General features: G+C 49.8%; 3 protein-coding genes across 4 annotated transcripts; 1 reads left to right on the top strand and 2 right to left on the bottom strand.

The window, feature by feature from the left end:
* Positions 1–77: 77 nt before the first annotated feature.
* On the top strand, positions 78–10,351 carry abi2b (abl-interactor 2b). Of its 2 annotated transcripts, XM_076165822.1 has the most exons (10): positions 78–228; positions 2,980–3,147; positions 3,595–3,771; positions 4,565–4,668; positions 6,420–6,566; positions 7,374–7,501; positions 8,466–8,630; positions 8,932–9,015; positions 9,329–9,517; positions 9,604–10,351. In XM_076165822.1, exons 1-10 carry the CDS (start codon positions 112–114, stop codon positions 9,777–9,779), a joined length of 1,455 nt encoding a protein of 484 aa, XP_076021937.1. In that variant the 5' UTR covers positions 78–111; the 3' UTR covers positions 9,780–10,351. The 2 variants fall into 2 exon arrangements, with proteins under 2 accessions (XP_076021937.1, XP_076021938.1); XM_076165823.1 differs by lacking the exon at positions 8,932–9,015.
* A 4,736-nt stretch (positions 10,352–15,087) lies between these two features.
* Positions 15,088–18,415, bottom strand: LOC143012703 (ADP-ribosylation factor-like protein 4C). The gene has a single exon (XM_076165977.1). It carries the CDS (start codon positions 17,728–17,730, stop codon positions 17,146–17,148), a length of 585 nt encoding a protein of 194 aa, XP_076022092.1. The 5' UTR covers positions 17,731–18,415; the 3' UTR covers positions 15,088–17,145.
* Positions 18,416–21,709: 3,294 nt separating this feature from the next.
* On the bottom strand, positions 21,710–27,728 carry LOC143012684 (SH3 domain-binding protein 4-A-like). Its single transcript, XM_076165950.1, has 4 exons — positions 27,605–27,728; positions 25,071–27,424; positions 22,063–22,251; positions 21,710–21,934 (listed from the first exon to the last, which is right to left on the bottom strand). The coding sequence occupies exons 1-4, from the start codon at positions 27,726–27,728 to the stop codon at positions 21,710–21,712; spliced, it is 2,892 nt and encodes a 963-aa protein (XP_076022065.1).
* Positions 27,729–27,740: the final 12 nt, after the last annotated feature.

Genomic DNA, 27,740 nt, shown 5'->3' with positions numbered 1-27,740 from the left:
TTATTTTGGCAGTCTCTACTCTTCATCAGCTGCTCAGGGGAGCCAGCCAGTACCACGCACAACCGCCGCGGCGCTAGTGAGCACACACACCGCTCCGCTAAAGATGTGAAAATGGCGGAGCTACAAATGCTGCTGGAAGAGGAGATTCCGGCTGGACGAAGCGCGTTACTGGACAGTTTTACCAATTTGGAAAGGGTCGCGGAGTATTGTGAGAGCAACTATGTACAGGTACGTCATCACCAGTGTGAGTTTGGACGGCCGAGTGTGTTTGACATCACGCTGGGGGCGAAGTGATGCTAGGCTAGCTGTTGCTCAAGCTAACTAGCTGCGGTGATGTGGTGCAGCTCGGTCCACAGTCAAACTGGCTCAAGCAAAACAACCCCAAATGCAGATTGGTTAAACTAAAAACATCGCCATTTATCCTCCAGGGGTGCCACCGTTGGCTATGAGTTGACACTTTAGGCGTTTGTGACCCGTGTAGCCATAGTATGCTGTCGGTTTGTAGCCAATTAGCTCGCTAGCCTGCTCCTCGGCATCCCACACACACACACACACACACACACACATACACACGGTCTACAGAAGCAAACAGGCGACATCAACATCAATCCCAGGGTTCCAGCGGGATCAGACACTACAGCTACAACAGCCGAGCGACCAGGACGCGGCAGCAGCCAGTCTGAGCTGAGATAGGCGTCGATGAACGGAGCACAGCCATGACAGCACAGCAGCAGTCTGATTTATGATGCTGGACACAAACACTGAGATCTGCTCCTGCTTCTAACTAAGACTACTATGTTGCTATGGTTTCTTCTTTCCGTCCCTTTTCTCTCCGTGTCTGGGTGACTGCGTGTGTGTGTTCGTGTATTTTTTGGGGGAAATATGAGCCAGTCAAACAAACAAATTGCTGATGTTCATGGGCATGGATACCTCGCAGTGATGCATTCACTGCCACACATACACACACATACACACATCCTGATTCCTGACATGTGCATTGTTCGGGTCGAATCCCGCTCTCTCGTTGTGTGGAGACTCTCTGATCTCAGAGCCACAGGCCTGTAAACCTGAGGAAGCAGTTTAAAGAGTGTAACATTGGTTGGAAGAGGTTTGGACAAGGTGCTGTAGTGAAGTGTGTCATGTTTGAATATGGTTGATCAGGTCTGACAGGATGCCCTGAGAAGGAGGTGGTGGCCAGCGGATGTTGGCAGCCTGCTGCCTGGCACGCTGCCCTGGTGTTTAACCAGCAACCTATAGGTTCGATTCAACAGAAATGGACCAGGAAGACTTTTGGTGCCCGGTGTGTTGCTACAGGTGTGTTTAGATGTTTTTGCCATCAACAATCTGTGATGTTCATTTGAGCTTTTCTCCAACCACCTGAGGTTGAAGTCTGTAATCAGATGTGTAAAGAGGGGAGGATACCCAGGATCTGATTCAAAATGTCCTGTTGCTTATTCAAATCCAAACTCTCCTCTGGCTGCGTTGCACACACTCTTCATGTTCAGCTCTTCTGTAGGACTATCTGCTCCAGCTGGACCACAGCTGCCTCGCAATCCTAAACGGCTATTCAAAGAAATCATACACAAATTCCAAGGCGGTGCGATTAAAGGTGTGAAAGCAGAGAAGTGACGCTGCTCCTGGTGTTGAGGGCGATGTGGAACACGTGAACGTCTCATATGAGGGGCTGTGAGTGTGACTGAGGTGTGTTATTACCCAGGGAGTCGTGGCGCACTCTGTTCAGACTGGATTCCCTGTTAATTATGTTCAATATTGCTGAGAATGCTCCCTTAAATACTGACTTTAATCCAAAGTCCCATCCGTTCTGTCGCTCTGGCGAACTCCTGAAAGTGCAAATGGACCCAAACCCTGGGCTCCGTGTGTCACTGGGCCACTCACTCCAAAATGTCAATTTGCAAACGCCTCCAGCTTCACCCGGGACCTTTGTCACATAACCTGTTTGTCCTGATGGTCCAGATGCAATTGAACAGAGTCACGTTGTCACTCCCTTTGAATGATGATGCTGCTGTGTCAGTCAGAGGTGTTGCGTCTATTTCACCGAAGCTACAAGCGAACTGAGCTACTGAGGAGCGGTGTGTTGTGTGGCGCGTTGGAAGCTCCGCCTCATGCTCTGCTGGATGTGGAAGAGTCTGAAGTCCCTTTCTGCTAAACATGATTTATTTCCACTGTTTGTTTATGACATCATTTATGTCCAAGGGCGTCACCTTTCCACTGTCTCAGTCGTGTTGTCTTTCTGCTACGTTGTGCTCCTGGTCCTGTCCCCGCACCTCTTGTCCCTCTTAATGCTCTATTGTCTAAAAGGCTCGAGCACCGTGTGAAAGAATCAATAAAGATTGATTGATAATACTCCGGCTTTGACAGCAGAACATTTAGAGGTTAGTGAATATTCATCCTAGATCTCATGATTTTGGTATCCATCACCGAGGCCTTTCACAGCATCATTAAGGAACCGTCCATTGCCCTGAGAACAGTCTCCCAGCAGCAGCTCGAGCTGATCCATCCCTCTGATGTTCCTGTCCATGTGCCCCCGTTCCACACACTCGCCTTGCCACATTTTTTGTTTTCTTTTTAAGATCAAAACCCGACCGCGGCAGTAATACAGCAGGTTCTCCAGGCGATGGCACAGCGGGGGTTCCTTGTAGCTGCTGGAGAAGCAGGCGACCTCACGGCATAAATGCTCTAATTGCAAATGCTCATTTGTAGCTAAGTAAGAAGAATCCTAAGAACTTAACTAAGAAACTAGAGGAGTGTACTTGTAGCTCATCAACCATCAGGCTGCTTGTCCATTATTGTCCTTGTCATTCTTTCGGGTATCGTATCAAAGAAGAAGTCAGAAGACAGCAGTATTACCACTTCTTTCTTCGCTCATTGAAGGTGTCTGTGCACCTTGATTGTCTAACTCTAACTCTCTCTCCCTCTTTCTCTGTTCCTCACCCTGTCGTCATCGTCGTCACCCACCAGTCGCCAGACAAGCAGAGGGCGCTGGAGGAGACCAAGAATTACACCACCCAGTCCCTGGCCAGCGTCGCCTACCTGATCAACACACTGGCCAACAATGTCCTGCAGATGCTGGACATCCAGGCCTCGCAGCTCCGCCGCATGGAGTCGTCCATCAACCACATCTCACAGGTAGGCCTGTTTGCCTGGCAGAGTAATCGCCTCTTGTTGTTCTAGATTGTGCGCAAGTTCTATGCAGTCCAACACCTTCTCTGCAGTGCTGGTAGCGGGTGGTTGCTCCTTGCGAGGCCTTTAATAGATTCCGTGGTTTGATTTGTGTTCAGAGGCACGTTGGCGGTTTTCATGGTTTCATCATGGGTACTCAAAATGGTAGTGCATGTACAAGCCTGTCAGTTTGAGTCAAATGAAAGGCTTTCTTTAACATGCAGCACAATTTGTGGGCCAAGGATCCTGCGCGGCGCTCCAACACTTTAATTAGGAAGCTGTCTGAAACGTCTCCCCCTCATCATAAAGAGGCGGCGCTCCACTCCAGGCTCGCAAATTGCAGCGATGGCGGCAGGAATCTGTAATGTGAAACGCACGGTAAAAACATCCTCCTTTTCTGTTTCTCTCTTCTAGACGGTGGACATCCACAAAGAAAAGGTGGCCCGGCGAGAGATCGGCATCCTCACCACCAATAAGAACACGTCACGCACACACAAGATCATCGCCCCGGCCAATCCCGAGAGGCCTGTGCGTTACATCCGCAAGCCTATCGACTACAGCTTCCTGGACGACATGGGACACGGAGTCAAGGTATCCGGCATGAGTAATGTGTGCATACCACCACCAAGGCGGTAGTCTAACTCCGTCTCTCAATGTTGACTCAAAAGATAGACGAGCTGTTATTGAGTTCGGAGCAGCAGAATGTACTCAGTATTGAAAACATCCAGTCCATAAGGAGACAAAGATCAAAGTCCCCTTGACGACCCGTCTACGGGTCCATTTCTAGCCTCCGGTTCTGGTTCGGGGCTCGACTCCTCTGTGCTACCTGGAATTTCAACCATGCGAGCAAGAATCCATGTTGAGAGGAGAAGAGCCGCCTCAGTTTCTGCTTCCTCTTCTTCCTCTTTGTTCAGTGATGTGTGTTTGAAAGCTCACGCCGTTGTGCCCACACAGAGGGTATCTCTCTGAGCTCAACACTGGGCAGTTGTTGCTTGAATCTCACAAACTAGGCTGCACGTTTGTTTGTTTGTTTCCCTCCTTCACACACACTAACCCTCTGATTTCTTCTCTTTCTCTCTCTCTGCTCGCCTTATTGTTTCTTTTTGTTATCAATCGTAGTGGTTGCAAAGGTTTAAGGTAAGAACATTCAACGTAAACAGCTGTTGTTGAACCCTGAGAGTGTGTGTGTGTGTGTGTTTCGTGAGCCTGTCTTGGATCTGTGAATTTGCCGTGGCAGCACATTTTCTAATTAGCTGCGTGTTAAGGAGTTTGTTTGCTTACTCAGTTAAAGGCGTTGTGATGGTTTTCATTAAAATGTGTAATTATCTCCCTCAGTGCTGCGGTTAACCCCGTGTGTCTGTGCGTCTGTGTCCTCCCTCCGCAGGCCAGCGCTCAGAACATGAAGGCCGGCGCCGGCACTCTCCCTCGCACCCTGCCCCCTACGCAGAAGCCCCCCAGTCCGCCCATGACCGGGAAGGGGACCCTAGGGTATGTAAGGCGCCGGCACCTGGACCCCCGTGTGTGTGTGTGTGTGTGTGTGTGTGTGTGTGTGTGTGTGTGTGTGTGTGTGTGTGTGTGTGTGTGTGTGTGTGTGTGTGTGTGTGTGTGTGTGTGTGTGTGTGTGTGTGTGTGTGTGTGTGTGTGTGTGTGTGTGTGTGTGACCTCTAAGCCGGGGTTCTGGTTTCTCCCAGTTTCATCATCGCCCGTTTACCTCCTTAGAGCGGCTGTAAATGGATTCCAGTGCCAGGTGTCAACACGGCGGCATTCTTTGTTTTAGTTTCCCCATCTCTGCTGGTGAGACGGGGTTTGGAACGTCCCGCTTTTGATTTCGTCACAATGGCGGGGAAATGTTGCATCACTGCACTCCGCCTTAGTTGTGATTTCTGGCTTACATGTGAGGCTTTTAGCGTTTTAGCTTAACGCCGCCATGGTCGCGTCTCCATTGAGTCTCAGACCGCCGTGATTGTGAACGGATGAAGGTTCGTAGAGCCGCCAAATACTGAGTCTGATCTTTGAGACCAAGCGTTCTCCTGAGAATGTTGAAAATAAGATGTCAAAAGTTTGTGGACGTGCTTTTCTTAAATTAGCATTTCTAAGAAGGATTCACATGTAGAGTCTGAGCCTGAGTCTGAGTGTGTTTAAAGGCTTTACCCAGACAGAAAGGTTATTCGACGTGTGTGTGTGTGTGTGTGTGTGTGTGTGTGTGTGTGTGTGTGTGTGTGTGTGTGTGTGTGTGTGTGTGTGTGTGTGTGTGTGTGTGTGTGTGTGTGTGTGTGTGTGTGTGTGTGTGTGTGTGTGTGTGTGTGTGTGTGTGTGTGTGTGTGTGAGAACATCCCCGCCTGTGGGCAAACTTCTTATTTGTGATTTTATTAATTTGTAAGTAATTTACTCCTCTTTTGTTAAGTTCTTTTAATTGGACTTAAAGCATGTGTGTGTGTGTGAGACCCGGCCCACCCACTCCTGGCTGCCCCATATTCTCCATAGCAACTTTTGCCATAGCAACAGTGCTCAGAGATGGGTCACTCCACGCCCCCCCCCCCCATACACACCGCTGCTGTCGGGTAACAGCACTTCATGCAGGTTAACACACTTCTGTTAAAACAGCGTGATGCACCTTTACCTGAGGCGCTACACACAACAGGAAGCTTATTATGGGCTGGACCCCCCTGGTGAGGATCTGTGTCCGAGTCCTGATTGATCTGTTTTCTGGATGGATGGACTTGATTTGTCTCCTCGCTCACGCAGCAACATGCTCCATGACTTCATCCAGTGTTTGATATTGTTTTGACTCATTCCTTTCTTTTGCTGGCTCAGCCGATCGTCCCGCCTCCTCGTCTGTTTGACCCTAAAGTCGCGTTTGACCCTGAGGGAGTCCTGCTCTCGACCACATGTGCCACTTTCCGCTTCAGTCCAACTCTCCGTGTGCAGAGAACAGGAAGTGGGAGTGCATTTAAATAAAAAGTTTGTTAGCCGACAGCAGCGGCGTTGTGGCGTCCACCTCCTCCTCCTCCTCCTCCTCCTCCTCCTCCTCCTGGACGACGCCTGTGGACCCTCAGCAGCCCTGATGTTCCTCCACCTGTCACGCCCCATTTTTTAAGTTTGCACTTGTTTGTTTCTTACTCTCCCCCTCCCCTCCCCTCCCTTCCCCCCTCCCCCCCCGCCCTACATTCTCTTTGGATGCCCCTCCCCCCTCCCTAAACACCTGTCCCCCCCCCCCCTCCCCCCTGACCCTCTCGCAGGCGCCACTCCCCCTATAGGACGCTCGAGCCGGTGCGTCCGCCCGTTGTCCCTAACGACTACGTCTCGAGCCCGACGCGCAACATGGCGCAGCCTCAGCAGAGCCCTGCACGCACTGCATCCGTTAATCAGAGGAACCGCACGTACAGGTACCCCCCCCCCCTCACTTCCCAGCATGCCTCTCTACACTTAAAGACAAACGCCCACTTTTTTCCCTCTGCCTCCTTCCCTTTCTTCTTCTCTCTGACACTTCACATGCCTTTCCTCCACTGAAATGACGCCGATTCCAGCTTCGCTCCTCTTTTGTAATCCACACAGCACAAACGCCGCGCCCCTACAAAGACGCGAGGCCGCTGTACAGATTCAGAGCCGCATTCAGCAGACACACGTTCCTATGGTGACAGTCATTACATCAGCAGCGTCGCCCCCACACAACTGTCAACGCTGTGTTGGCCCGTCTCCCACGACGACTCTTTGATCCCCAACATGGAGAGATTCAGAGATTCCCCCTCGCCGGCTCGGAAAGTCTCCGTCTTTAATGTGTAACACAAAGGGACAATCGGCCGAATCGTTCTCCGATTTTTGACTCGGGAGCGCCGAACAACATCTTTCCCCCCAAACTCTTCTTCCGCTCCATTCACAGCTCATCCTCTTCATCTCTCAGCCATGCGCCCTCCTCTGTCCTCTGCCCCGTGTGCCTCATCACTTCCTGCTTTGTTGGGCGTGTCCCATCTCTCTCTGTCTCTGTCTGGTCTCACCCGTCTCATCCCGCCCTCGCCGAGCTGCTTCTTATCGCTCTTCACGCTCATTTCAAAGGCATAACGGCTCTCCAGGGTGCCGCGCTTAGCATTTTGGTGCGGGATGAACGGGGAGTCCCAGATTTGATTGCAGTGTTTAGGATGAGTGTGTTTGTGCTCTGACGTGTGTGTGTGTGTGTGTGTGTGTGTGTGTGGCAGCAGTGGCAGCAGCGGAGGCAGCCACCCCAGCAGCAGCCGCAGCAGCAGCCGAGAGAACAGCGGCAGCGGCAGCGTGGGCGTGCCCATCGCCGTGCCGACCCCGGCCCCGCCCCCCGCCGCCTTACCAGGTAAACGCCGGCCTCCCGTCTCGCACCGGAGGACGTCTGTGTGCGCCTCAACACTAACGCCACTAATCTTTGTGTCATATCCAGGCGGCCTCTGTAGGCCTGTAGGTCTGACAGCATGAGCCCTGGATCTGTAACCTCTCCTCTCTCTCCTTCCTTCTTTCCTTCCTTCCTTCCTTCCTGTCGGTTCAGCCCCCGCCCCCTCTAACCCGGCCAAGCCTCCCACCACCTCCGCCACCACCCCCGGGCCGCCCCCCGCCTCGGCCCTGGACGGCCCCCCGCAGGCCCCCACTCCCCCTGTAGAGGTCCCGCCCGTGCCCCCGCCCCCACCCCAGCTCCCCGCCTCCACTGCCCCCACTAGCACAGGCCCCGCCCCTTATGGCACCCCCACACAAGGTGAGTGCCCCACCCCCTGTTTAAAGCTCGCCCACTCCCCTGCACGCCCTCCCGTCCCGCCTCCTCACGCACGCCATCATCACGCCGGACGCACCATTGGTTGTTTGAAGGTTAAAGCAGCCGATGTGCTCTCCTCACACCTTCTCCCTCATTGTGTCCCTAAAGAGCTGCACGCTTCATGAACCTCTGTAATCTGCAACACTCTTAAAGAAAAATGAGATAAGTCGTCTCAGTTCATTGGCCTGCAGGTTTGTGTGCGTGCAGCTCTGCTTCTCTTCCACGTCCCTGAATGCACCATCCTCTCCGCTCCCCGCGCCATCTCATCAGCTTGCCTGTCCGTGTCCATGATGATGATGATGATGCTGCATGGGCTGTGTGGCGTTTTGCTCCCAAAGCGACTCCTCTCATCGATGCGTTCACTCTTCTTCCCTGTCCTGTGCTTTTCTTTGTTCTGCCCGATGTGATTCAGTGTTGCTCCACCTGTTTAAGGACACCAGAAGAAGAAAACAAACAAGTCTTCCCCTCATTTCTAATCTGCTCCCTGCTGCCCCCCCCCCCCTCCCCCTCACAGGTGCTCCTCAGTTCTACAGCATGAACCGCCCGGGCCAGCCCCCTCAGAACCCGCCGGTCGGAGGCTCCCTGCCGTACCGCCGGCCCTCCTCCGTCACCGGCCAGCCCAACCCGGCCCACAACCAGAGCCAGCTCAACGGGGGGCCGCACTTTGTTCAGAACCAAGGTACGCCTGTCGCATCCCAAACAAGGATTTGTGTCGCACATTAATAGTCTTCTTCTTCTTCTCACGTTGAGCTGCACAGACGCTCAGGTGTCCGTCTGTCTGCCTCCGTTTCCGTCCGGCTTCTCTTCCACACATTTGGACGTAAATCTTGGAAGGGAAACGACAAATATATGAAGAAGTAGATTACAAACTTCCCCTCAAAGAAAGACTCACAAGCAAACTCTTCTTCTTCTTCTTCTTCTTCTTCTGTCTGTCACACGCCTTCCGCTCTCTGGCCCCGCCCACCTGGATCACTTTACAGGCCCACTCGCCCCCCCTCCCCCCTCCATGCAGATCACCCCCCAGCTGCCTCTGATGGGTTTCGTGGCTCGCGTTCAGGAGACGAGTAAGTCGCATTTAGCTCCGCCCACCCTCCTGCCCGCCCGCCCGCCCTTTTGCATGACCGCTCCGCAGGAGGGAAAACGCCCTGGTAGAGAGTAGCGGCGTTTTAAAAGCATGATGTGTGTAATGGTGCATGTTTGTGTGTTTGTTGATGCATGTGTGAAGTCGGTCGTCCCCCGTTGTGTCGTGTTTCCCTCCCCACCGGCGAGCGGCCATGGTGGGGAAAACGTACCGCTCCTTCCTCTAGTGCATGGGATTCCCCGAGTCTTCGTCCTTTTTGTTCTTCCGTCTCTGATCGGTCTCTGCCTGCCTTCCAGTCTCGGACGTGCCGCCGCCGCCTCCACCCGCCGACGAGCCGGTGTTTGAGGAGCCCGCCCCTCCCCCTCCGCCGCCGGAGGACTACGAGGAGGACGAAGAGGATGAGGAGGAGTCGGCCGTGGTGGAGTACAGCGACCCCTACGCGGAGGAGGACCCGCCCTGGGCCCCGCGCAGCTACCTGGAGAAAGGTCGGCGCTCGCCCGCTCGCTCCCTACATTTGAGGTTTCTCTCACTTTCTGTTTTGGCGTTACTAACCCGGCGCGTTTCCCTTCAGTGGTGGCCATTTACGACTACGCCCGCGACAAGGAGGACGAGCTCTCGTTCCAGGAGGGCGCCATCATCTACGTGATCAAGAAGAACGATGACGGCTGGTACGAGGGCGTGATGAACAGCACCACGGGCCTCTTCCCCGGCAACTACGTGGAGTCCATCATGCACTACGCCGACTGAACAATGCCCCACCCCCACCCCCACCCCCCTCCGAGGTGACGAGGAAGTAAAGTGGGTGGCGGGAGAGGGGGGGGGGAGAGGAAAAGGTGGAGGGGGAGAGAGTGTGAGAGGGCAGCTGAGGGTTAAAGGTCACAGACTTTGATCAGACAGAGCATGATCACATCCGGGGCGGAGAGAGAAACGAGAGTCTGGGGAGGAGGAGGAGGAAGATTTTCTTGCAACAAACATCAAACTGGCGCCCCGTCATTTTTGGCATATTGTACAACAACCACTACTCCAGATATAATCCACCCCCTAATATTTCTTTCTTTCTTAGTTTCCTTGACTGAGGGCAGGACGGCGGCGGAGTCGTGGCGTTTCCAGAGATTTTAGTTTTGTTATTTTTTTGCTTAAGTTTCTTTGTTTGTTGTTTCTATAACCGATTTGTCCTTATTTTACAAAATATTTATTTGGATTATATAGTGAGATACACGGTGAGCAGCTAGGCGGCGCTGCGGGGGGAGGAGTTTATTTCACCGACCCCGCCCACAGCCTCAGAGGGTTCAGAGGACGACGACGCCTTCACGTGTAGATGTTTCTCCACAAAAACACTCCAGAGACGTTTTACAGTTCTATATATATATATAAACGTATATATATAAATATATATATTCCTCTACGTACGAACACGTAGAGCAACAACGATCCTCATGGGGGGGCGGGGGGGGGGGGGGGGGGGGGGGGCGGGGCAGCTGTTTCCGTACTTGACGAGAATCTTTTGGGGCGTTTGGTTGCTGAGCTGTGCCAAAAGCTGACGTTCACTACAATAAGCACATAACACGAAATCAAAAGTCTTAAAAGCGAGAGACGCCCAGAGGCAAACGCAAAGACGGAGACTAGCCGAGTGACCGGCGCAGGTTACCGTGACGATGCGGGGGGGGGGGGGGGGACAAAGTTGTCTAAAAAGCCTCGACAGGTTCGGATTGGGTGCTTGTGTGTTCTTAGGGCGTCATCGCCGTGGTTGCGGTCTAGCCCCGTAACGTGAAGAGGACAGCGTCTCACTTGCACAACCACCTGGACGTTTGAAGTATTGCAGCGCGGCACAAGATGCGCAGATTCCTCCACGTGTGAAGCGAATCTCCCGGGCTGCGCAGGGGGGCGGGGTTTATGTTGACGAAGGGTTCCAGAAACGGGAGGTTTGCTTGCAGAGGGGGGAGAAAAAAAAACGGAACCTCTTTTTTCTTTTCAGCTCTAACGATGATTAACGTCTTAATATTTTTGGATATCGTGTGGTTCTCGGTTTGCTTACTTTGTTTTTATATTCACCCACGAGGAAGAGATGCATTGAGGTGGTTACTAAAGATGCTTGTGCCATATTGAACCGTGTGTCGCTGTTCCGAGGTCGTCACTTCATTTCGCAATAAGTTGGCCCGAGTGGAGGCGGAGCGTCGTCGGAAGCTTCATCTGTTCCCGTTTTGGGGTTGTTGTTTTTCTTTTCTTCTTTTTCCTCCTGGCGTTGTTTTAAATGGAAAGCACATACATTTGTAGTAAAAACGGTGTAGAGATGAACTAATATAAATGTGAGATGTATTACGTCCTCACAGTGGGACTAACTGAACATGAAAAGAAGAAGCCAGCCATCGTGTCGAAACGGTTTGGACCATCGCGAGCCCCTGATTCTACTTGACGCCCCCCCCCTCTTCCCCCCTGAACTTCACATCTCCTAACACACACACGCTTGGCCACTGGGTGTTGGGGGCGAGGGCTCGGTGCTTGTATTTTCTGTCAGAATCTTTATTTTCTATTACGAAAAAAAAACAAAAAAAACAAAACCGAAGAAACAGTCTGTGTGTGCGTGTGTGTGTGTGTGTGTGTATGTATGTGTGAGTGTGTGTGTCTTTGCATGCCATTGTTCTTATCTGTGCTGGTGTCCCGAGATCCTTCTGTGGCGAGATCACCCAATCCCCCCCCCCACCCCCTTCCCTTCTCACTCCCTGTTCTTTAAAAAAAATAAATAAATAAAAAGCCAAGCAGCCCCGCAGCTCCGCCCGGCACCAGCAGCCTCATCCAAAGAGACTGTACCACTTCACCCAGAACCGAGGGGTTGGAAAGAAAAGCGGCGCGTTAGGCGATGCTAGGCGAATCCCGCAGACAAAGAAAGGCCAACACGAGTAGAACGAGAGAGAGAGAGAGAGAGAGATGGATGATATTGCCGATTGTTCACAAAACACTAGTAGGAAAAACACTTCAAATTCCCCCAAATATGCGTTCTTGGTCTGCAGGATTCCCGGCTCCTTGAGAATCACTGGCGTCCCCGGGGTCGTCAAGTTGGAACAGTCCATAATGCCATTGTGTTGCACAGTTAAAGTTGAATTGCAGAAGTATCATATTTGTAAAATCATGAGAACAAAGACAATAAAGTTATGAAGATTTACTGTGACGACTCGGTTCTTTTGTGTGGATTTGGTGGTAAGTGGAACGTTAGTGAAGGCAGACTGAGGGATTTAAACCCCCACACAAAGGCTTAAAGGCAAAGAGAGGGAGATTGGATTGAATATTTATACACAATTATTGGCACAGTTCATTTTCTGAGTAAAATGATCTAATATCACTTTACGTGTAAGACATACAGAGTGAATATCCACAGTTTGACCAGTAGAGGGGGCCAAAGAGCTAGAAATGAAATCTGAACTACCGAGGCTACAAAGTTACTTTCCTATCTTTCTGCACCTTCTTCTTATTCAATGTTTGAGTTTTTGTAATGACTCACTTTGAAGTTGAAAGCTCACTCTGTCTGACTCAATGGACCGGTCAGTCCTGTCTACATCTACGCTCTCAGCTTGTGTTCCTCTGTCAGGACCCTCTCCCTCCTCTGGACATAAAGAAACTCCACCTTGCCTTTATTTACAAAAGGTTACAAAGAGGTTCAGATCTCCTACACAACAACAAGCCTGTAGTCCGACCTCTTTACCTTACTGTCCCATTACACGCACAGTGTACTGTCTCTTCTCCTTCCTGCTCTTTCCCCTGTAGTTGGTAGCAGACGGTGTACTGCAGGGCTCCAGTCTGGTGTACCTGCTTTTAATGAGCTCACCTCAGCCAGACGTGCGAGCGTGGGAAAGTCCTGCTGAATCGGCAGCCTGTGGTTTCCAGGCCCCCGCCTTCACTGTTTGATCTTGAACCAGCTTATTTACTCAGCTTTGTTCCAGGTTCGACATAAACTTCTCTTCTGTTCTTCATTACGCCACCTAGTCGCCAACAAAAAAGCCCTTAAAGGCAAAGCAAACATTTCGTGCCTTCCTCTCTTCAGCCTGTAATACCGCCCCCTTTATGGCCTGCAGCGATCGCTTTGGGGTCACGAAAATATTTGTTCCCTGCTAATTTATCGAGACCGTGACCTCGCCAAGCCTGCGTTTGTGTTTCTCAGAGTGTGACTGCGTGTTTACCGTTGCACAGACTTCACAATGATCAAATCCCTCTCACACAGACCAGGTGTACTTACAAATCAGCTAAATCGTCCCTGTTCTCTTGCATTTTGCCCATCCTTGACCTTTCACCTCTTTTTTATTCCTGATTCTGACTGTCGCCTGTGTGTTTGGGCCCAGAGGCGTGGCGGAGAGACATGGAAAGACGGTCAAACAGTCACCAGCAAAGTGCCGTGTAGCTTTAAGAGGCTTTCCTGCAACAACTGCCAATTTCAGTCACCTTCAACAGGCGGTGGGTGTTTATTTCCCCGGCATAAATGCAGCTTACAGTTTACAAAGCCGGGAAAGCACTATTTTTATTTACTTACTCAGCAATTACAAGAACACTGAACACGTCTGCATGTGAGGTAACATGTCAGGAGTGAAGTGGATTGCTTTGTTTTAAATCAGAGATGTGAAAAAAAGGAGATTTGTTTGTTTATTTCTTCTGTGGTCCCAGAGCAAAACCCAGAGATCCAACTATCACAGCAGGATCGCACTTGATATTGAAATGCAGATGAAATGTTCCATATTTAATGATGTGCCTGTAATTATCATCATTTATTTCCTCCACCCAGGGAATAAACTCCACTTGGCTGTTATTTTGGCCCTCAGCAGCTCTTGGGTTATATTTGGGTCGAATCCCCTCCCAGCAACCTGTGGGAGAGTCCCGGGGGGAGCGGACCCACCCACTGGATTACAGAGGTGAGCCGTGTAATTAAAGCAGTGTCATAAATCTAAAAGTAAGTCACTCTGCATCTAAACATGCTGTTTTTATTTCTCATCAGGCCTTGTTGGATACTTTTAATATTGGTCTTTGTCTTATATTTGGTCACATATGATCTAATTTTCAATGTTATTGCTTCATTCCTAAAGTAATGTATCATTCCAATCATACCTCTGCATATTCAGCTCCTTCCAACCCACAGGAGCTCTTTCTTAAGCACATCAACGCGCCTTTATTCCACCGCGTTCAAAGCTTCTGAGAGCTCAGTGGAAGCGAGACAATCCTGGATGAGAAGCGCAAGGGATTATCAACCAGGAGCAAAACAGGCGGGATAGAAAAATATATATAAAATCTCATTCACAGCCACCCACAGAAACGCAGAGAGAAAAGGCCGGAGCGAAGGTACAGAAAGGAAGCGGTTGAAGCTTCCACGCCGTCAGCATTTAGAGAAGGAAACAGAAAGCTGGATGTGCTTTAGTGTAACGTGGAGATAAACTGGCTGGCGGAGGGGAAAATCATTCGCTTTCTTCTGAAACGGCAGATTTTGGAAGCTGAAACGCTGTAAAGTAGAACAAAAAATGCATCAAAAAAGAAGCAATCAATCAAGTCTTTCCTCCACAACCACAGCACAAAATGATGATAATGAGGCATTTGGAAGGAAGCAAGAAATGTGGCGTTTAAATGGGATGTGATTTGTATTCAGGGGATGTGGTTCACAGTGATCTAAGTGTCATTTCAGAAGATGCAGATGAAGCATTTTGGCTTAAAAAGAGTCAACTTTACTAAAGGTTGTGGGCTTATTTACCTGCAACAAAGTGAAACCTTCCGCCCCAGAGAGATGAAAACAGAGTAACATCTTTCTCCATCGTTCTGACTTCATTATGAGCAAAAATATTTGTAAAAGTTGTATAGTTATAACTGATATTTTTTGCCAACATACAGACACTTAAACTACATGTACTGTGTGTTACCTACACAAGTACTTTATTATAGAAAAGTATCAGTGACACAAGTCTGGTTGCACTCAAAGTCACAGTCATATTAAACATTTTGATTTGTTGGATTTCCTGCATTAATACTAATTAAAGTAGTATATTTGTAACATACTGTTAAATGTATTGTGACTGTCTAGGAGTACTTTTGAAACATTTTGACAGAACAATGTAGATAAACCAACCCAAAATACTAAAATAGCTATTTAGCACAGGGTCAATTCTTGGTTAAACCTTTAAAAAGCAAATAAAAGACAGAATACGCAACATCAATTACAAAGAGTTTAATCCCAAAAAATACTTCTCCCCCATTTTGGCATGTAGTACATAGTTTGGTCTTGGCTGTAACGTCATACTGTATATTTTACATTGTCTGGCTGTCATGCAGAGATGAACACAGCTCAACTGAGAATGCCACGTTCATGTCAGAGTTACAGACAACGTGAAACTCACCGCTACCCTCTGGTGGTGATTACACATAGTATTTTTTAGGCCATAGACTACCATTCTAATTGTTATGTGTTAAAACAAGGTTTCCACTAGATGGTGACAGAGATTATATTACAGCCAGCCATCAAGGCAAGGAGTCAAATGTACACAGAATTGTACGTTTTGGGGTATTTTTCCTGTATTTGTTCTGTTTTCTGACATGATCGTGGCATACGAGAACAGTCAAGGAACCACGAGACGTTCAAGTCCCGTCAGAGACAAAATGCTAACCTCAACAATTAAGTAGAATAAGATGAATGTATGGATGAGGGACGATAGAGTGGAACACGCTGGTAACACTGTTGACACGGATGATTTGGGACCATCTGTGATGAAGGAAAAGTCTTTGCACACTGTGGGAGCAGATGAACAGGTTCCAGCCCGTCAATCTGTTTGACTTCATCGTCTTTGAGGGAAAACACTGTTTCTCCTCGTCTTTCCGTCCCGTCCATGCAGTTTCTGCCTGCACCCTTAATACTTGTATATCTCTGACACCAAAACAACACATATTCATTATTAGCAGCTTGATTTACTTGGAAGAAAGAAGCCAAATATGACAGCAATCAGGTTCCCCAAAACAGAGATGGATGCAGTTCACTGTCAGACGCGCTATTTATTTTCCTCACACTTCTGAAGGAAAACAACGAACGCGAAACAGACACAGCTAAGACGGAACAAGCTGTTTGCAGAGCCGAGCACTTCCAATATGGCCACTAGAGGGCGAGTCATCACAGACATTTCCCCTGCATGTGATACGCCACACAGAATCTGGCCACTAGGGGCAGTAAAAGCACACAAAATGCTCCACGATCGTTTAACAATCTCTGCCACGTGACAAGGCGAATTGTGACTTGTAGGGATTTCGACACTTCGTCAGATGACCTATATTCTTTGTAATGAAATTGCTAATTTATGATAATTAAGCAACTAAAACCAAGACCTGTCTCAGGCCCGTCACCAGCTTATTTGAGATTGTCTTTGTGTTGCCATATAAACAGGGCTGCATTCATAAATAAGCATTGGAGGAGATGGGGAGTGGTGTGTGTGTGTGTGTGTGTGTGTGTGTGTGTGTGTGTGTGTGTGTCTGTGTGTTCTCAGGGGAATCGTCTTTGGTGTAACATCACCCTCAAAGTGCTTCTCTGCCCGCTATCTGCCAGATAAACATCGGTGTCTGCATGAGTGCGTCCCTAATCACGTTTACTACAGTCTCACATCTGTGCACAGGATCTCTGCCTGCACACACACACACACGCACACACACTGTAAATATCCCTCAAACAATCCTGGATTCCCACAGAAGGGGGGAGGGGTGTCACTCTCACGCTGTTGAGTTTATAGTAACACAACATGAGAGTGAACCTGCTCAGGGTTGAAGTTTTTCCTCCTCCGTGCAAACTTTGGAATTTAATGATGAATTATTACGTGGGATTGATGATCGTCCTTTCTGTGGGGTTCACTTCACTTCTCTACATTTCTGGCTATAATGTTTCTACAGGATGACACACAGATTGACACCTTGCATCACCACTTATGGCTGAACAACCTCGTATCTCCAAGGTGGACGTTAGGACTTTATCTGTCTTTATCCATTTTCACCTTAAAGTAGCACTTTTGATACTAATGTACTTGTTTACACTCTATATCTTTATCATATCTCTCCATTGTGGTGTTTTAGTATTTGTATTTAACTATTTCAGCCTCAGTCAAACCCTCCATCACTGCTTCTTCTTCTTCTGCTTCAGAGACTTCCTCCTCTTCACTATCATCTCATACAGCTTGTCCATGCCCTCGTCCAGACCCTCGCCTATGATGGCGCAGGCCGGCTGGACGTGGTACGGCGTGGAGGGGCTCAGCTCGGCCAGGGCCAGCTGCCTCTCGATCTCCCCGACATCTAGCGCCCGCGGCAGGTCCTGCTTGTTGGCGATGACCAGCAGCGGCGTCCCCTGGTTCTCCGTGAAGCGGGTGATCTTGTGCAGCTCCGTCCGGGCCTCCTCCAGCCTCTCTGCGTCCACGGAGTCCACCACGTACACGATGCCGTCCGTGCAGCGGCTGTAGGGCTTCCACAGGGGCCTCAGCTTCTCCTGTCCCCCGACGTCCCAGAAGTGACAGCTGATGCCCCTGGAGGCCCCTGCGCCCCCCAGACGGATCTTCTCCGTGTTGAAGCCGATGGTGGGCACCGTGTTGACGAATTCGTTGAATTTCAGCCGGTACAGGACGGTGGTTTTGCCCGCGGAGTCCAAGCCGAGCATCACGATGTGCAAAGACTGGAAGGCGGCCAAATTGGAGAAACTGTTCCCCATCTTGCAGGCAGGGAAGGAGGGCCAGCGTGCAGCCCCGCAGCCCCGGGAGCGAGCAGGATCCCCGCAGGAGAGCTTCAGGCGTCCCGGGAGGAATCCATGGCGCGTAAGGTCAGAAAAGGGGCGAAAACGCGCAGAAAACCTTTCTCCGGTTCAGCAGAAGCGAAGGGCACAGCCCCTCGTTGCGCGGCGGCACTCCGGCAGCCAGACAAGCTGCAGCATCCCTGGACTCACTCCAACAACACCAGGCGTCCGGGAATCATCAACTCAACGGACGTCCATGTGGTGCGTTCACGGTGCTGCAAACGCGCCGCCGAACGGCGCATCGCGTCTCCTCAAGTCTGCGGGTCTGCGAAGTGCGTGGCGGCTGGTTTCATGTGAAAACACACACGAGTGGCAGTGTGTGACGCGTGGGGCTGGTTGCCATGTAAAAGTGCGTCAAGGCAGAAAATAAAACCACAATGGCGACTTCTGGTTGATAGAAAATAAAAGCCTCTTCTGTGCGGACAAGATTTACAACCAGCAACCACAACAACGTGCTGAGCCGCGCAGAGGCTTTTATTTTGGAACGCAATGTTTTCAACCGGGCGTGGGTTGGTTTCGTTTCCTCTGCGCACCGAGCAGACGAAGCCCACGATAAAAGCCTGACATCTAGCGGCCGGAATACGACAACAACAACAACTAGTTTAACATGAAAACCAGTCTATTCAAAAGAAGTTCAAATAAATAGTATTGTTTAAATCTAACTATCATTAGATTAATATTAAGGCTGTAAATGTTTGGCCACTAGATGATTCGATTCAGATCATTTTGATGATCAATAATTAGACAACAAGGCAAAGTAAAAACTAAATTAACGAATCGAGACTAACATATCAATGAAGCAGTGGGTTTGAAAATGTTCATTTGTTTAATTTTGGTCAAACGTAGTTGTTTAATTACTCAATTTTAACTCGCATCTCATATTGATTCTGTTCAGCTTCATAAGACAAACAAACGATAACCAGAGCCATAACCTGTGCTGGCAGAGACGCTAATGTTATGACGTTGTCGTCCCATACTCAGTCTGTACCACTAGATGGCAGCACACGATTGCGTCCATGATTTTATTACTGTTTAATGTAGATTTTCATTGTTTTATACTGTATTATTGATATATATGTATTATTCAAATTTAATAACACATGCAGTCTCCCTCTCCCTCTCTCTGTCCTTTTCCCATTGATTTACCATCCAATCAGTGTGTCTGAGATCGATGAAGTAATTATAATAGAATCTAATTATGCAAATGCACACACACGACTTGACCAGATAAGACTACTAATTCCGCTCTCTCGCTCTCTCTCCAATGTATCCACACACACACACACACACACACACACACACACACAGTCCGCGTCCCAACTTATCTGCTGAACTAATATAAAGTAAGGAATGAAGAGATGGACGCGGGTGTGGAAGGAAATAACCTTCACTGTATTAGTTGAGTCACAGGGTTGCTATAGAGACAGTCAGTCATCCAAGCAACAAACACACACAGACCCACACATGCATACTTGAGTGGTTACAGTCAGCGGTGCCACACAGTGCAAGGGTTTGGAGTGTTCAGTGTGTTCACATGAGGAAAACAGCTACAATGAAATGTTTCGCTGATTGATAAGTTCTGAGCCGGACACATTTTGCACGGCAGCTGAAGTTCTCACGCTCATGAGGATTCCTGGCGTCAGCAAAATACGACGGCGCTTGAAGGAGAAAGAGGATAGAAGGTTTCCGTCTTTTTTGTTGTTGTTGCTTTATCTCTCTCTGCTCTTTACAGGCCCGGGGAGATGAAAGCAGCCTGGACTGTTTACATCCGCACAGCCTTCAAAACTCCACACAAAGAGAGAAGGTGGACGATGAAACAAGGCTCCAGAGCTTCTCATCTCGCTGCATGCTTTGCATTTTCAAAAGCAGGCTCGACGGCGGCTAGTTTGTCCCAAATGACTCAAGGGAAGAGCAGAACATGAGTCTGTCCTGATCTGATGGGATTCTTAGATTCGTTGACTCGGCCGCGATTCAGCAGAGGAGTCTTCAGTCTGCATGAGAATCATTATTATTAATTCAGCATATTAAACTCTGTGTGTGTGTGCGTTGAGGGAGTTGAGCCAATCAATCTCAAGTGAACACACCTGATTGAAGTCGTGAGGTGTGTGTAGAGCAGAAAGAGGGCAGCGTCAAGGTGGAGGAGAAATTGATCAGCAAAAGGAAAATAATGTGGCTTTAAAGGAAAGGTCAGTGATTTGTTTATATTTTCAGGTTTATTGAGACTGAATCACTTCAGCGACGACACAATCTGACCAACAGGTAAGAAATATAAAATCTCCTTCCTTCATTTTTCTGTTCAGATTTCTTTACCAAAGCTAATGAAAGTCACAAACAGAAAGTTGAGCTAACCTCTTCATCAAAGCTCGACCTAACCCAGAGAGGAGGCAGGGGCGTCCAGAGTGCCGGAGGAGAGACGGACATGAAAACAAAGCAAATAAAATGCAAAACGAGTCGGAGAAAAATCACTAAATCAGATGAAATGCTTGATATCAGACGACCACATCGCGTTCCAAAGCCGCGGCGGTGACGTTCCCACGCGTTGAGACACAGAGTTTCTCCAATACTGACAAAGTTTAAGCAGCTGCAAGGAATTCTTGTTTCCTTTCTTCCTGTGCTGAGATACTGGAACACACCAAGGTTGCAATTCTGAAGACCTGGCTGGGAGTTTGTACCTCCTCCTGACTTCTAACAGGGAGTAGAACTCAGCAGCTGGAAGATAGTGGCCTGAAGGAAACGTTTTAAAACCACTCGATGGAAAGGAAAATCAACAATAATCATCAATAAAACTGCAGATAATACGTTTCTACTCTTTTAAAAGTATAAAAACAACTCAAGTAGACTTCACATGGGCAGATTGACCTTGAATGTGTCGGATGTCACACGTGAAGTGAGCACTGTGCTCACTTTTTGGCAAACATAAACTAAATGTATGAAAGTTCTAAACCTTTTTGATCCATTTGTTTTGTAGAAAATAGCAGGAAGTGAGGAATAGAAACGGTCAGACAGGCAGAGATGTTGTTCATGTTTAAACTTTGGCTCGGCGAGCGACACGGTCGTCGTCACTCGTCACATCGGGACCCAAATCGCCGTTGGGATATGTGAAAGAGTAGGTCAAAGTTCACAGTACGTGTGGCTGTGGAGAGATCGAGGTCTGAGATGATTCTGTCCTGAGAGAGAAAGACGGACAGAAGACGGGAGGGGTGGGCGGAGAAGTGCTGATGGGAAAGAAGAAGACGCCAAAGACGGACAGGCTGAGAGCGCTAACCACTTCAACCCGGACCTCCAGGTCGCCATTACCCAGACTGTCCACTGTGTGGTGCTGTAGTACAAATAGGAGGGTAGTTACTGTCCTTATCTACATCTCTTGGGCTTTCCACGAATCATCGTCGTGCGTTGAGTGCGACACGTGTTGGCGTAGAACGAAAGACCTGAATGAAGCCTCAACACATGACATGGGAAAGTTCTGTTTCCCCCCTCCGGCCTTAAGTGGTTACAAAAGTGGAGGGATGGAGAAACTCTGAGAGAGCGAAAGAGACGGGGAAACACGGACAAAGGAAGAGAGAGAAAGATGGAAAGATGAGACCACGACACCAAACCTCATGAGTGAGGATGAAAGGAAAGAAAGGGAGAGGCGGGAAACACAGATGACAAAGACGAAAAGTAGGAATCCATCATCCTCCAGTGTGACATCAACGTGTCCAACTGCCAGAGATCATCTATCGCTGTCTAACGGCGCTCAGGATGGATCCCAGCACCAACCGCCCGACTCTGAACCATCCGGACCACGGCTCACGTGCAGCTCGGATTGGACGGTCAGAGCTCAGAGGTCCGGTCGGCTCTGTGCTGAAGTCCAAACCCCACAAGTGACCCAGAAGTGCTCTGAGTGAAGCCAAAGCGTTCACACGGCGAAGTCTCCGTACCCGGTGGGGCAGAAGGCGGCGCTGCGGAGGACGTCCAGGCAGTTGACCAGGACGAGCGTGCCGGTCAGGTGCTTCCACCGCTTGGTGATGGGATTCCTCATCTTGTCCAAGCCGACGTGGAGCTCCTGGATCACGTCGCGGTAGCTGTCGCCGATGTGGGCGGCCCACGTGAGCAGGAAGTCGTAGGCTGGTTTCCACATGGACTGAGATGAAGAGATGAAGAGGGAAAGGAAGGGAGTTTAGGTGCAGGATTCTGATCGATTCAGGAAGTTCTGCCTCTGCCATTGTACGGAAACTTCCTGTAAGTTTCCTCAAAGTTCCGTCCTCTCACCTCATTGTCCAGCAGGCCGTTCTTGTCGCGGTGCGGCGCCTCGTAAGCCTCCATCTGCTGCCTGGACACCCGGGCCAGCTTCTCGGCGAGCTCCCTCCACCGGGCCGCCACCTCCACCGCCGTGGTCAGCAGGACGAAATCCAGGACCAACCTGGCAACCAGACCCTGACAGTCCATCTTCAGCAAGGCCTGATGGAGGACAACCAGCAGAAACCTGTGACTGTGTGTGTGTGTGTGTGTGTGTTTGTGTGTGTGTGTGTGTGTGTGTTTGTGTGTGTGTGTGTGAGAGAGCCTCTTGAGATTTAGGGGCAGCAGCAGAGAGTAAAAGGTTGCGACCCCTCCCCACAAACGGAGAGAATGAGAGTTTAAGATCTCAACATGGAGCTCAGACAACAAACACAAACTTAAATTCAGTCATATTGAAATACACTGATCGAGCCAGTCGATAACTGATCCGTGTCTGAGACGTAAAACGCGTGTTCTTTAGCGCCCCCATCCCCCCCCCAGTATCTCTGGCTAACAGGGGGCTTTGACCTTTCTAATGAGATCAGCACCATCTGCTGAATCAGGCTTCTTACAGGTTCTAAATATAGGTCTGAATATAGAGCCAGAGCAGGTCAGACACACACACACACACACACACACACACACACACACACACACACACACACACGTATGTTAGGGTTAAATGGGAAAATTGCGAGAAACGAGCTCAGCATCTGTAATTGTGCGTCGCCTGAGCAGGAATGGATCAAAGGAGGAGACGTGACTGGGAGGGAACAGGAATCAATGTGGAGGTCACAGAGGTCACGGAGGTCAGATGGGATGAAGCATCAGAGTTCAATTCCCAAAACTGTGACCAGGTTTTTCCGTTAGGAGGGGAGATTTTACTAAATATGGGCGTCGGGCTGTTAAAGAGTGCAGAACACACGGACACATGGAACTGACAGCTGGGGGGGGGGGGGGGGGGGGGGGGAGGGAGAGAGAGAGAGAGAGAGAGAGAGAGAGAGAGAGAGAGAGAGGAGGGGGGGAGGGGGAGGGGCTCTAACATCCACTCTCCAGCTTCCTCTAACCTGACACAGAGGATCTCATTGTGTGATATTCCATTTGTAGTTTGCCGTCCAATCAGCTTGCAGAGGCTGTCGAAGGCGGCGCAGCGGCAGCAGCAGCACATTAATGAAGAAGTCCAATTTTCCGAGCCGAGGGTTCTGCTGTTCCTGTTGAGTCTCGCAGCGAGGGCCTGCAGACGTTGAGATCACGTTCCCCCTGTCATCCCTCCTCCTGCACCTATCTATTATTAAACGCCGCTCTGCTGTCCTTTCAGCCGCTCGCCTCCTTTGACCAAACACAAGGCGCCGCTCTCATTTGTCCCCCGACTTTGTAACCCGATCGCCGGCGGTAAAAGATCTGCCGGGCCGGTGTCGGTTGGCCCCCCGAGGCCTCTCTGCTCTGTCCAGATCAATGCCTCCTCGCGTTTCACATGGGGACACCTGCACGCTGGTGGGAGTGAGTGTGTCTGTGTGTGTGTGTGTGTGTGTGTGTGCGTGTGTGCGTGTGTGGCTGAGAGGGATCGTTCCGCTGCGACACTTTCATTTGTACTTTCCACATTAACAGTCCCGACCACGTCAACGTGCACACTTAACGTCAGCAGGGGTCGAAGTTCAGACGGCTGATGTTTGAGATATCGCTGCTTTAATGAAACTTTACTCGTTTTTAGATTTAGATTTAACTGCTTACTTTTCGATAATAAGTTCATCTGTCATAAATCTATCCACTTGTTTGAAGCACATAAGGGTTTCTGCCCTTAATAAGATGGATATTTCCTTCAAAGTCTCCTTTAACGCGGCCCGTTACCCCCCGCTGTTCCGGTGAAGCGGCTCCATGGCTACCGCCCCATGACCGCAGCTGCACCGGGCACGCCGTCGCTACGAAGACACGCTGGTTTTCATCTACTCCCCCTGGATACGCAGCGGTGGGAAAGTACAGAGTGAGAGCGTTTGGCGAAGGAGAATGTTTCTGGATTATTTTGCTCCCAGCAGGGGGCCGCACGGTGGGAGAAGGAAAACAGCTGAGGGACAAAACCAGTTGTGTTTCGCTGAGGGTGCGGATGGCATTTCCCTGTTTTACTCTGTATGGGACTCCTCACTTCCCTCCAGGGGCGTCTCCCACTGTGAGCCTCCTCCAGCTGCGAGGCGAGTTGTTTAACATAAATGTGCCTGAGCATGAGGAAGACTCCCATAACCCTAACCCGCTGTCACGTTGTCACAAGACAAAGACGAGTCGCTCTGATTGTAGAGACGCTAATCAATCTGGCAGACGAGCAAATTACACTCTTTTCTGCAGCTGCAAAGCTGAAGCGACGACGTGGCGGCGTGCCATCTGAGGGACGCTGATAAACGTCTCCTCCTTTATCCACCAGTGAAGCTGCTGTCACATTGTTATAGCAGGAGGATTTTCTTTACGTTTCATCCGTGCAGCGATGGTTTTGCTGAGCGTGCACGAGCTATTCAGCCGTTTGACAGAATGCAGACAATTCAGGCTCATTTTCTGCAGCAGCACTGCTCTTTCCTGGTGTTATAAATCAGAGAAAAGCCTTCGATTTATGTGGCGGCAAATTGAGATCTGACTTATTATTAGGCAACCAATCCACCTGGTTAGGTTAGGTTCCTTACTATAAGAGACAGTATATGTACATAAGATGAGTTTCGAGGAGAACACACAACTAATTAGCTGTTTGCTGGACCCCCGTTGGCCCCCTTGAAGCCCACCTCTTTTAGAAGAGAGTGACGCACCCAGAGGACAGGTAGAGTATATGCCAATCTATAAAAAGGGTGGCAATTCCCCTCTATGTGCCTTGCTTAAGGGCGCGTTACTGGTGAAGCAGCTGTCAAGAGACCAAGACAATCGTGCTAAAGCTTCCTCCAAAATCGTGAAAACACCATATAAAAGGGAAATACAAGCAATTCGGCTCAGACAGCATGAATATAAATATACTCTCCTGGTCTTACCATCATGAGTTCTCTCTGGAAGGACTTCCTCTCCTTGTTGTCCATGTTGGTACACTCCTCTTTGAGTTTCTCCAGAACCGACGCCACCTTCTCCGGCTCGCTGTCCAGCTCAGTCCGGCAGAAATAATTTAATGGCAAATTCCCATAACCGAGGGCGTCTGCGAACGCTCTCCAGTTACTCACATTCTCCATCAACACCGTCCTCACTGAGGCGTAGATGTACGTAAGAAACTTACAAGGCTTCAGGATCTGCTCCAGCAGTATGGTGGTGGACAGGTCCGGTCCGCACCAATAGATAGGCTTGACCTTTCCCAATACTAAAACGTTTTTCGTGTGGACAAGCCCCATCTTTCCCTGATAGTATCCGATGTACCACTCTTTACTCCGCAATTGCCCTCGCAGTTTGATTTTCTCCTCGCTCAACAAAGCGATAACATCTCCCTTCTTGTATTCCAACAGGTAGGTGCTCTTGTGCTGCCTGATCACTGTTTTGATCAACTTGCCAAATTTCAGGTTGGTGACACACCGGTCCTGAAACTTTGGGTACTTGGAGGTAACGGCCAGCGGCGAGAGGACGATTTTATCCACCTCTTTCTTTTTCAAGAACCTCCTCTGGCCTGTTGTTCGTGCTTCGGCTTTTGGTGGCGGCTGCGGCGTTTGGACGCAGAATTGGGTGAGGATGCAGTCGAGGGCGTCTTTGACTTGGACCCTGAGAGTGAAGTCTGAGATGCTGGTGGGGTTGTGCGATGTAATCATGTACAGGAGCCTGCTGACCTTCCCCAGTTTGACCTGAAATCCCCGAATCATTCCAGACCCCTCATTTGCCATCACTTGGTAGTTGGACATGTTGGAGTATAACCCCACCTTGAGGTCCTGAGGGTATCCCAGCACAAATTGGTGCTTCCCCCACAGCTGGAGGGCCACCGGGGGGGTGGAGATTGCCTGTCGCCCCATCTCATTCACCAACAAACTCTTGGGGGCGCAGTCGTGCCCAAACATAGCGACAACTGACTTGAAGGAAGGATGTATGTGCTTGGGTCCGTAGACGCCCAGAGTGACCTTCTTCTGTACATAGTCCCAGACAGTAGTGTTGTGGCTGATGTATTGCGCCTGAACAACAACAGACACATACGTGCAAGGCTCCAAACTATCCAGCTGCACCTGGACTGTGTCCTTGTAAATGTAAGCGTTAGGGATTGGTGTGTAAGGGCCTTCCTTGCAATCGCTACGAACGCAAAGGACCTCTGCAACATGACCACACTCTTTCTTTACAGTCACAGATACCTTCATCTCCAGCGTGATGAAGGACTTGGTCTCCATGTTGCTGAGTTTGATCTCCACTACAGGGCTGATGGTGGAGCAGTGGTCGTTGTTGAGCTCCAGAGGAGGGTCCAGTAAGGCTTTCATAGAGATCTGCTGGTTGTCTCCATGGGCAACGTGGCCCTCAGGGATGTGCACACTGATGTGAGTGTCTGGCAGCTGAACAACTCCTCCGCTGCTGTCCAATCTGCACACGATGTTGGTCTCCACCGGCTGTGTCTGGCCCCAACCGGGACTCTGGCCCAGGGAATCCAGGTCATGGCAAGACCTGGCCAGCTTTCGGTGGTTCAACCAAGCAATCCTGAAGTCCTCCCTGCTCTGGAACTGCTCCGGTGATGGAGCTTTTAGTCCTGTGAAAAATCCTGATGATGGCAAAACAGGATTAGACTGAGCCTGCAGGACAGAGAGTTCTGAAAGACTGTGGGAACGCTTACTCCTAAAAAATGGGTTGTCCCTGTGGAAGTTCTGTAAAAGGTCTTGATGTGGGCTTGTTGGCGTTGTATTGTTTAAGTTACAGCTGCTGAACCCGTTGCTCATGATTGTACTAGTGTTAAAAATGGAGCCAGATGTCGTGGATGCCAGCGGGTCAAAGAGAATGAGGTCTGCTGAGCTCTTTACACCTTTATCTTTACAGTTTTGATCTAAAGAATGACCAAAGGGGTTCAAAGGAAAGGGACCACCATTGTAAAGTGAAGAGGATTTAAGGGTCACCCCTGTCCACTCCCCCAAACCTCCAAACTCTTTTGAACCCTCCTCCGTGCCCTCCCCAATACTGTCAATCATCCCACTGTCGCTGAAGGAAGAGTTCCTGAAGTTGACCGGCTGGACGTAGGCAGATGGGATGTAGCCCATTTCCGTGTTGTTGTGGGCGTACCACCATTCTCCACCCGACGTGTCCAGCACGTAGAGGTGATCGCCTTTGGAGAATTTCAGTGTGGTGAAGCTGCTCGGGCAGTAATCCTTTATGGCAACCACTTCCTGTGTGGCTCCGTAGGTGGATGATGTGTCCAGCCTTAAGGCACTGGGAGAAGGCACTGGAAGGGAGGAGAGATCCAGAATAAGTCAACCAAAACGCAATGTAATGTTCAAGTTCTGCTCAAGTTCTACACAGAACAAGAAAGCACCTTGACCATGAAAACCTACATACATTCAAACTGATCTCTATCTCAACGAGCTGATAGTCAACTAGTCAGAAATATGACTAAACCACTGACCTTTCACATCGGTGAGACTGGCCCCGGTGACCCCTTCACCGAGGTCAATGAGCGTCCCCTCAGACTTGCAGCGAGGAAGGACATGGTTGTTGTTGGTCACTCTGATGATTCGATGAGCAGCCATGGCCGGTCCTTA

This window comes from Genypterus blacodes, unplaced genomic scaffold (assembly GCF_046128005.1).
Source record: "Genypterus blacodes isolate CSIRO-AG114 ecotype Tasmania unplaced genomic scaffold, CSIRO-AGI_Gbla_v1 ptg000152l_1, whole genome shotgun sequence".
Classification (NCBI taxonomy): domain Eukaryota; kingdom Metazoa; phylum Chordata; class Actinopteri; order Ophidiiformes; family Ophidiidae; genus Genypterus; species Genypterus blacodes.
This window is presented reverse-complemented; position numbering and strand designations above follow the sequence as displayed.

What these genes read in the sequence shown, in the direction of transcription:
- abi2b (XM_076165822.1), top strand. Translation starts at nt 112, where the DNA reads ATGGCGGAGCTACAAATGCTGCTGGAAGAGGAGATTCCGGCTGGACGA. An exon ending in GCCCCCCGCCGCCTTACCAG is followed by an intron (nt 7,502 to 8,465) that starts GTAAACGCCGGC and finishes TCCCCCTCACAG; the next exon opens with GTGCTCCTCAGTTCTACAGC. An exon ending in GGCTCGCGTTCAGGAGACGA is followed by an intron (nt 9,016 to 9,328) that starts GTAAGTCGCATT and finishes CCTGCCTTCCAG; the next exon opens with TCTCGGACGTGCCGCCGCCG.
- LOC143012684 (XM_076165950.1), bottom strand. Translation starts at nt 27,728, where the DNA reads ATGGCTGCTCATCGAATCATCAGAGTGACCAACAACAACCATGTCCTT. An exon ending in CAGTCTCACCGATGTGAAAG is followed by an intron (nt 27,425 to 27,604) that starts GTCAGTGGTTTA and finishes CCTCCCTTCCAG; the next exon opens with TGCCTTCTCCCAGTGCCTTA. An exon ending in ACGGCCTGCTGGACAATGAG is followed by an intron (nt 21,935 to 22,062) that starts GTGAGAGGACGG and finishes TCTTCATCTCAG; the next exon opens with TCCATGTGGAAACCAGCCTA.
- LOC143012703 (XM_076165977.1), bottom strand. Translation starts at nt 17,730, where the DNA reads ATGGGGAACAGTTTCTCCAATTTGGCCGCCTTCCAGTCTTTGCACATC.